Raw genomic sequence first — 9,531 nt, forward strand, 5'->3', positions numbered from 1 at the left:
CTTCAGGTCAGGCTTACCAGCTTCACAGGAAGCCAGGGTTTCCTTACAGCAGGCAGTGCAAAAGCTGCTTTCTACAGGAGTTACTGTTCCAGTGCCTCCTCAGCTGTAAACAAAGGGGTTTTACTTGAGTCTCTTTGTGGTTCCAAAGCCGGACGGCTCGGTAAGACCGATCTTGAATCCCAGATCCCTGAACCAGTATCTTCGGGTGTCCAGGGATCCTCCAGAGCCATGGTTAGGAGATCCGAGTACCACGCCCGTCAAGGACAATCCAGGGCAGCGGCAGTACCAGTTTCTTAGACAGTCTGGACACAGACGTATCGACTGATGGGGGGGTTCCCATACCTTCCTGTCCTCAGCCGGGAGAGGAAAAAGTAGATAAAAACCTCTGAGGAGTTTTGAATTTCTTGTAAGGGTTCATCCATGACTCCATGGCCAGGGAGTTTAATTCCTTAGACACAGGAAACGTGGCTGAGGTCTTGGGTCTAACAGTAAAGTAAAACTCCTCATCTGGTTCTGCTTCCTGATCTGCTATGTGAAGAACCTATCTTACAGCATAAATGAGGGCCTCCACCCCAGGGGACAGAGAGCTGTCCTCATCCATATCATCATCATCCACATCAGGCTGGTCAGAATCAGACTGTAGCACCTGTGGCAGGAAGTGTTTTTGTGAAACCAACAGAGGGGGCTGAGAAGCCTTTCTGGTATCTGCTACTTTGGCCATGCAATCAATAGACTTTTAACATCTGTCTCTCCTTCTTAGCTGCAGCTTTTTATGAATTCACATTGTGAATCATGCTCTTAAAGGTATCTAGCCAGTCAGGTGCCTGTGAACTGTGTCCCTGTGTAGATACAGAGCACTGTTCACACATGAGGGACCCCGCAGAAAAAGGGGTAGAGTTACAAGCAGTACACATAACCATGTAAACAGACATATTGTATACAACTGTAATACAGCTCAACTCACTAAAAAACACCTCCACACAGACCCTAGAGAGCCCCTGCAGTGACACAGAAACACAGCAGCGCAGTGTGTGAAAATGTGTATCACCTTATGTATGTGCAGCGGTGTTACCGCTATGACCCCCTGGTACTAGTACAGAGTCTGTAACAGCATGGGTCCATGGAGGAGCAGTATGCATGCAGCCTGGATGATCTGCAGCAGCAGGAAGTAGCGCCTTCCTGCATCTGGTCCCGCTCTTCGGGAAGCCCCGCCCCTGTAATGGCATGCGGTCCCACTAAAGTGCTTATACTGGCTGAAGTAAAAACATACAGTACACACAAAGCCTACTGACAGTGACCACTGTGGAGCAGAAAGCCTGCTGTGCTAGTGTAGTACGCGGCGGGCACCAGAGCTTGTGGCCCATGACCGCGGCGTGACATGCCGCCAAACCGCACCAGGGACCCACTAACCGGGACCCCGGTGTTAACACTCACTGCACCTGCGATCTTCGGCATCTGTTAGATGGTGGGGGCTAGCTGCTGGTGTGGGCACACACAGTATGGTGTATGAAACAGCACCTCAAGAGCTCAGTGTCCTGTCAGCTGGGATTAAGAACCATTAACTCTCAGGAGGTTGGTTCGGTCCCTCTAAGTCCCATGAAGCAGGTAGTCTGGTTGCCAACCAGTAATACCTGAAAATAAATAACTAAAATAAAAAAATAAAGGAAACTCTCTGGAGCTCCAGAGAAATGCACTCGGCTCCTTGGGCACATTTTTCTAAACTGAATCTGGTAGGGGGGGCATAGAGGGGAGGAGCCAGCACACACATACACACACACTAAGGGGTATATGCAATTGCGGTCGAATTCCCGAAAATTGTCGAAAAACTGGACTTTTTCGCCCCAAAAAAAAATAGACAATGCAATTCAGTACTTTCCGTCAAAAAAACGGACTTTCAAAATTCGACTTTTTGAAATTCGACATTTGTCAAATTCGACTTTTCTGCAATGGTACAAATGCGGCAATTCGACAAAAGTATATTCAATTGAAGTTTGGAAATTCGACAACAGTGCTTTTAGACAGTAAATTCGTCATTTTCAATCCGCCACACTTTGGTGGGTGAATCTAATAAAAAAATTTAAAACATGTTTTTTTTGGTGTTTTTTTTATTGGTAATAGCATAACTATATATATTTGAAGGGATTAGGTACTTGGTTTGTCTTTTTGGGAGGCACAAGTATTATTTATATATTTTTTAAAATATATATATATATATATATATTTTTTTAGATGGAATGGTAAAATCCCGGAAAAAAATGGCGTGGGGTCCCCCCTCCAAAGCATAACCAGCCTCGGGCTCTTCGAGCCGGTCCTGGTTCTAAAAATCCGGGGGAAAAATGGACAGGGGATCCCCCGTATTTTTAAAACCAGCACCGGGCTCTGCGCCTGGTGCAAAAAATACGGGGGACAAAAACAGTAGGGGTCCCCCGTATTTTTTACACCAGCATCGGGCTCCACTAGCTGGACAGATAATGCCACAGCCGGGGGTCACTTTTATACAGCGCCCTGCGGCCGTGGCATTACATATCCAACTAGTCACCCCTGGCCGGGGTACCCTGGGGGAGTGGGGACCCCTTCAATCAATGGTTACACATGGAACCCCTTTCCCCGAATGCAGAGACCCCCCCCGTGACTGCTGTCACAGAAAGGTCTCTTAAGCCAATCAGCGAGCGCAACGTCCTGGCACTCTGCTGATTGGCTGCACGTCTGAGCTGTCAGACAGCGCCTCGCAAAGCCTCTCCATTATACTCAATGGTGGGAACTTTGCGTCAGCGGTGAGGTCACCCGCGGTCAGCGGCTGACCACGGGTAACCCCACCGCTACCCGCAAAGTTCCCACCATTGAAAGTAATGGAGAGGCTTTGCGATGCGCTGTCTGAGGTCACACGCGCATACAGCCAATCAGGTGAGTGCAACGAAGTAGCGCTTCCTGATTGGCTGAAGGGACCTCGTGACAGCAGTCACGTGGGGTCCCGGCATTCGGGGAAAGAGGTCTCATGTGTAAACATGGGACCCCTTTCAGTCCACTGGTTCGGGTGTTCGTTTATTTGTTTTGCCAAGTACGAGGATTTATATCTGGACACTGGATTGAGGTGAGTATAATTTGATTCACAGGTACCCCGGATCGTCGGATCAGGAGACGTGGCAGTCGGCGGGTCAACATAGGTAAGTATGTGTGTGTCGGCAGGTGTGCAATAAAGTTTTACTCTCAAGGTGTGTGTCTCCTGTTTTTATTTGGGTATTTTTTTTCCAGTAGTACTACAGGTACCAGCGGGCCCGTTTTTCTCCCGCATGCTGGTACTTGTGGTTCTCCAAGTACCAGCTTGCGGGGGAGGCTTGCTGGGACTTGTAGTACTACAGGAAAAAACAATATTCTTGTCATTTTCTCAAGGCTATCAGCCTCCCATCCGCAGCCCTTGGATGGGGGGGGGACAGCCTCGGGCTTCACCCCTGGCCCTTGGGTGGCTGGGGGGGGACCCCTTGGTTGAAGGGGTCCCCAGTCCCCCAGGGTACCCCGGCCAGGGGTGACTAGTTGGATATTTAATGCCACGGCCGCAGGGCGCTGTATAAAAGTGACCCCCGGCTGTGGCATTATCTGTCCAGCTAGTGGAGCCCGATGCTGGTGTAAAAAATACGGGGGACCCCTACTCTTTGTCCCCCGTATTTTTTGCACCAGGCGCAGAGCCCGGTGCTGGTTTTAAAAATACGGGGGATCCTCTGTCCATTTTCCCCCCGGATTTTTAGAACCAGGACCAGCTCGAAGAGCCCGAGGCTGGTTATGCTTTGGAGGGGGGACCCCACGCCATTTTTTCCCGTGGTTTTACCCGTTTTTAAAAAATCGGAACAAAATCCGTCAAATCGGCCGTTTTTAGTCAGCGGGACTGTCGAATCCGTTTTTTATTGAATATGGTCAATTTCGGCACCCACTTGCCGAAATTAGACTGTCGAATTGTGTCGAATTGAAAAACAGCCGAAAAATTGCCGCGATTCGCCGCTAATTGCATATACCCCTAAAGGTTTTTAAAATGCCATGCTCCAGTGGACCCGAACTATACCCCATGGCACTAAAGTACAGTTCCCCAGTATCTACTAGCATGTAAGAGAAATATTTGTAAGCATGTAACTACATTGTAAAATGTCCCCCAGCTTTCTTCACCCCATTACTTCTCTGAGTGGAGGAGGTGGCGCTTGGTAAGTGTCATTATCACAGAGCAGTGGAGGCAACTTTTAAGTATTTGCAAATCTGTATTCTTCATTTTGTATTCAATTAGAATGGCAGCTTTTTTTTAGTGGCTTACATTGACGTGCTAGTGGAATCTTGTGTGATCTATTTCTAGATAACCTTCCTTTACAAGAACCTGGTACAGCTTATAAATTGATTTGGGCACCTTCCATTTTGTGTTTCATTATCTGTTTCAGTCATTAATTGTATTTTTATTATATTCCAGGTTTAACGATTAAATAAAATAAAATTTGTCTAAATATGTCAAGCATTCTAATGAGCATTTCTTCTCAGCTAATAATCTGTGTACAGTTTATAGAGTAACTATTCTGTGACTCTCTAAGCACATTTGAATAGGAATTTTATTCTAGGTCTTTAATGTAATTTCTCATTCATCCATAGGGGATACTGGCATGTGATATACATTGGGGGGTATTGATGGGTCCTTGGAGCCGGTGCACTTTAAATATTTCAAACTGAGTATGTGTACTGGCTCCTCCCATCTATGCTCCCTCCCATCAGACCAGTTTTCTTCAGGCAGTTTTTCTTGAATTGGTCTGATGGGAAGGGGGCATAGTGGGGAGGAGCCAGCACACACACTCAGTTTGAAATATTTGAAGTGCACCAGCTCCAAAGACCCATCTATACCCAAATGTATCACTATCCCAGTATCCCCTATGGACTTCGAGAAAAGGATTTACCGGTAAGTACCAAAATCCCGTTTTTAAGTGTATGCACCCCTATTACTGTGCATTGCATTCAATGGAAGTGCAGCAGTATATTTTTTGGGTCATGTGAATAGCGTATAGATCGGTCTTCTTTACCCTGTACATTCACTGGTGCATTTTCTCATACCAAGAGAACTGTATCATCTGCTCAAACTATGGATATTTAATATCATACAAAAACACGAAATGAAACAATATAAAATATGGCAAAAGTTAATGATAACATTTGAAATGAACGTCTCTAAATTTGATAAACCTGTTTGTTTTCTAGATGTCAGCATTTCCATATCATTTATCTGTACAAGCTGGGCAATCTTGGACTACCACCAATCACTGAGACTGTTCCTACAGGATAAAAATAAGCTTGGCACATTCTCCTCCATCATCTTCTTCCTATGGAACTTCTGCCTTATTTCTGCCCGAATCCTGTGCATCACCCTCTTCACAGTGGTCTTTCGGTGGCAGATTGGTCTGCACTTTCTTACTCTCTGGCTTGCTTTCTTTATATGGGCAAATCTACAGCAAACAGACTTTATGAAGAGCCATATTCTAGAGTTTCTTTACAGGGCTACAGTGGCTGTAATCCTATACTTCTCATGGTTTAACATTGCTGATGGCAGAACAATTTACAGATGTATTCTGTACTATATATTTATCACTACAGACAGTATGTTGCTTATATTGTCATGGAAGTTTCTAAAGTACCCATCCATTTTGGAGGAGTACGAAATGCCTCTTCTCATGACTGTTGTTCTATGTTTCATCACCGGCCTCCTGCTGAGGTGGATGTATTATAAGCTTGTACACCCCAATGTCTACAGGGAAACCAAACAGCAGTATGATGAACCAGACAGTATTACAGGGGAAGGACCATACAGGATGTTTGTGGCCGCAGTAAAGACTGAGCGACAAAACAATAGAATGTTCTATTTAGCAAAGCAGTTATGTTAAGATGGTATAACATCAGATGTTATTGAGCACTTGATACCTTAACTTAAATAGATTATATTTATTATTACCTCATGCACATAACTGGAAAATGCATTTATATATACAATATATTTTAGGAAGAATGGGTACAGATTTATATGGGCAGGTCAATTAGAAGTGAATGTCCCCCAAACTTCACATACTATTTGTTTTTCTTTTATACTTCATGTGTAGTCCAAAGGTGCACATCAAATTTATTATATCACCACTAGTTGATAATGATGGATTAATGAGTCAATAGGTGATGCTTCAGCGTCCTCTAAAACCACAATTACCAGATCGATAGATATATGTACACACACAGTATCACTGGTCAATCAACTTACAATTTGTGTTGATAAAGAAGCACTTTCTGCTAATGTCTAACCAAATTACTAAGCCTGAGGCTAATGAAAAGTATACCAGTATGTTTAACGTTAGAATACCTACATGGTTAGAATACTGTAAGTAGCAGTACAATCGTATCTGAATCCTGGCGCTGGCATTCTCATTTTAACATAATCAGTGTTGACATAGCGATTGTTGAAATGGGATGTATTCACGATTCAGACAGTCAGCATACCGACACCGGGATCCCGGCTGCCACAATGCCGTCAGTGGGCCGAGGGCTATTCCTGCTCATGGGTGTCCACGATACCCATAGAGTGGGAATATTACTAATACCTATGACTATTGCAGCGAGCCCGCAAGGGGTTGCGTTGCACTCACCCTCTGGCAGCATTCTGGCAGCTGGGCTCCCAAACCGAACCTGTTGAAATAATGTATGTATCCACTTTTCATGGCTCATTAGAAAGATTATACTACTGTACCTCATTTATACCATATTTCAGGCAAGCTTAATGTGTGTACACACGGTGAGATTCGGGCTGACCCCGATTCTCACTATGGGATAGGGGCTAGGTCGGTATCACAAGCACATAATGGGGGAGATTCAAATGTTTCAAAAGTCAGTTGGGAGTCTGTTTCTTCCTATCTAATAGACAGGAAAAAAACAGATACCCAACCGACTTTTAAAACATTTGAATCACCCCCAATGAGAGTGCTTGCAAAATTGACTATGTGCGATTTTGGCTAAGTGTCAATTTTGACTATCTTTTCTACAAGATAGTCAAAATTGACTTGCCTGCACAGTCTAGCTATGCTTGCGATACCAAACACGCATCAGCATCGCAAGGTGACTTTCACCTTGCGATCTGCACTAACTTTTCTTACGATTTTGACTATATAGTCAAAATCGTTAGAAAATATGTACATACCATTATGTTGAGTAATAATGAATGATTTTCTGTGCCCATAAAGCTTGGATTATTGCTCAGTAGCCATTAAAAGGAGTCAGTAAAATGCTTTGGAATGGCATTAACTAAACCGGGAAGGTAAATATTCATTTTTAAGATAAGTTTTGTCAAGAGTAACTTGGCAAAAAAACATTCTTTGGTAATGTTAATTGAAACCAGCGTCTTCCCTCCAATAGTAATCAGCACTTGCGGGCAAAGGGTGCATGTTGCCACAGCAATGGCATGGAACACTGGCAACGAAACTGCTTCTCACCCCGCACAAATTTATATACAGCCCTATGGGGTTGCAAACAAATATGTGCAAGTAAGAAGTGCGGCAGTCGCAGCACTAACTTGCGGGGGTAAAAACATCACCTGATAACTGGATTAACACCTAGTGGCTTTTACTATTGTAAATATACTTTTCAGCTTAGTAACACTAGCCTATATCATTGTAAATGGTGGTTGCTGATGTCTTATCAGTTCCTCTAGATGTTATTTCTCATAATGCCATGTATTTTTACCATCTGAATTTAGTTTAATGGTCTTTTAGGCTACGGCCACACATAGCTGGCAAGAAACGGGACCCGCTTGAAAGGAAGGAGAGTGCACGTGGGCGCCTATGCAGGTGCCCACAGATGTGCGTCAGTCCCGCCGTCGCCGGGTCCGACCGGAGAATGCTGCAGTTGTGCCGGACGGCAGGACAAAGGGATTTAAAAGTATGTGTTCACACAGTGTGGCTGTGCCGGAATGTGTTACATTGAAATTCTGTGTGTCACTGGCCGGATCCTGTTCTGCGGCATCCCGCAGAACAGGATCCGTGTGAACACAAAACCCCCCTCCCGCTCAAGCGGGTCCCAGCCTAAGACGACCGTAACAAATACTGCTAGCTGCTGACTGTTCAACCTGCCTTTACCATAGCACGCCAACTTTATAAGAGCTCTTGTCAGATAATGTTAATGCTGCATTAAGCTAGTTTGGTCATTAGAAACTTAACACAATAAGTAATTTTGAGGAGGTCACAAGTCAACTTGACTATATTTAGATATCTCTGTCAAAATGTTTAATCCTACATTTAGCTCCCATTAATTACAAGTTATAAGCACAATTTCATGCACTTTTACAAGGGAGCTACTGCATCAGATTCTCAGTGTCACAAACACTCCTAAGGAGTCAGGTTCTCTTGGATGCAGAAGAGCTTTGTGAATGTGATCACACTAATTGCAGTGGGAACGGTGACATGTACAAAAAATAGTTCTTGGAATGGGATTTGTATAGTCCCTGAATGTTCAATGTACTTTCCATGCTATCACATTTTTGGAAACAATCAGCATTGAAAGTCAGATATGTGGGGAAACCATACTAACACATCCCATCAATTCTGTGAAACATGGGTGAGCAGGCTGTTGGGTTTTAATGGAAAAGCTGGTAGAATAATGGCCTGCTCACGCTGCCAGCTGCTGCTAATGCTTCTCCTAAAGTGCCTGTGTCGTTCCTTCATGACTGCCAGATTGCGCTCATATAGTGTGGAAAAATACTGGTAATACACATGAAGCTCTGTTAAATTTTAATGAATTTACCTTAAATTTTTTAAATAAAGGCAATGTTAAATATATTAAAGATAAATGACATTTATTAATGTGCTGTCATTTTAAAATGGTTTTATTCATGTTCTTACAGTATTAATATTTTCCTATGAAAAACGCATTGTTATATTGTTTGTAAACATTGCTAATCGTTATGATGTATATTTTATATTACTACTTTATATGCTTGGTTGAAATAAATTTGGGTTTTTCCAATTCCATTTTATTTGCTCTATTGATATTTTTGTTGGTTTGTTTTGCATGGAAAATATTGCACCACTTATATATCTGAGACCTAACATGTGATATTACTGGGATTGGCTAATATCCCCAGGTGAAAGTGCATACTCTTATATGTCCCATCTCACTATATAGACAACTCTTCCCAAGTGACAGCCCTTTGTGGATACATCTTGCCACCTTTTTAGGTTTGATCAGCTGGGTTTGTATCGTGTCTTGCACCTGCTATGTGCCTGTAATCGTAATTGCAAAGCAGGACTAGGAATTACTATTATCTTGCACTACAATAGTTTAAAGGTTTTCATTATACAAGGGGTATGCAGTGCATAGGTAGAATGGACACAGTCTGACTGGTTGTGAACGGTTATCTCTGACTAAAGTTCTTGTGAAATGTCAAGGCACATAACCCATATATAAGCAGCACTGCACACTGAAGTAGCCAGCATGTTTACTTCCTTCACAAACTCGTTATGGATCTCAACAGAGGGCACT

General features: G+C 43.5%; 1 protein-coding gene across 1 annotated transcript in view; it reads left to right on the top strand.

The window, feature by feature from the left end:
* XKR8 (XK related 8) overlaps positions 1–8,984 on the top strand; it is an 86,123-nt gene extending 77,139 nt beyond the window's left edge. The window contains exon 3 of the mRNA XM_063954573.1: positions 5,221–8,984. Within this exon, the coding sequence (XP_063810643.1) occupies positions 5,221–5,900 (680 nt within the window). The 3' untranslated portion in view covers positions 5,901–8,984. The remainder of the gene's footprint in view (positions 1–5,220) is intronic.
* The last annotated feature ends 547 nt before the right edge of the window (positions 8,985–9,531 follow it).

The sequence above is a fragment of the Pseudophryne corroboree genome, chromosome 2, assembly GCF_028390025.1.
Source record: "Pseudophryne corroboree isolate aPseCor3 chromosome 2, aPseCor3.hap2, whole genome shotgun sequence".
NCBI lineage: Eukaryota > Metazoa > Chordata > Amphibia > Anura > Myobatrachidae > Pseudophryne > Pseudophryne corroboree.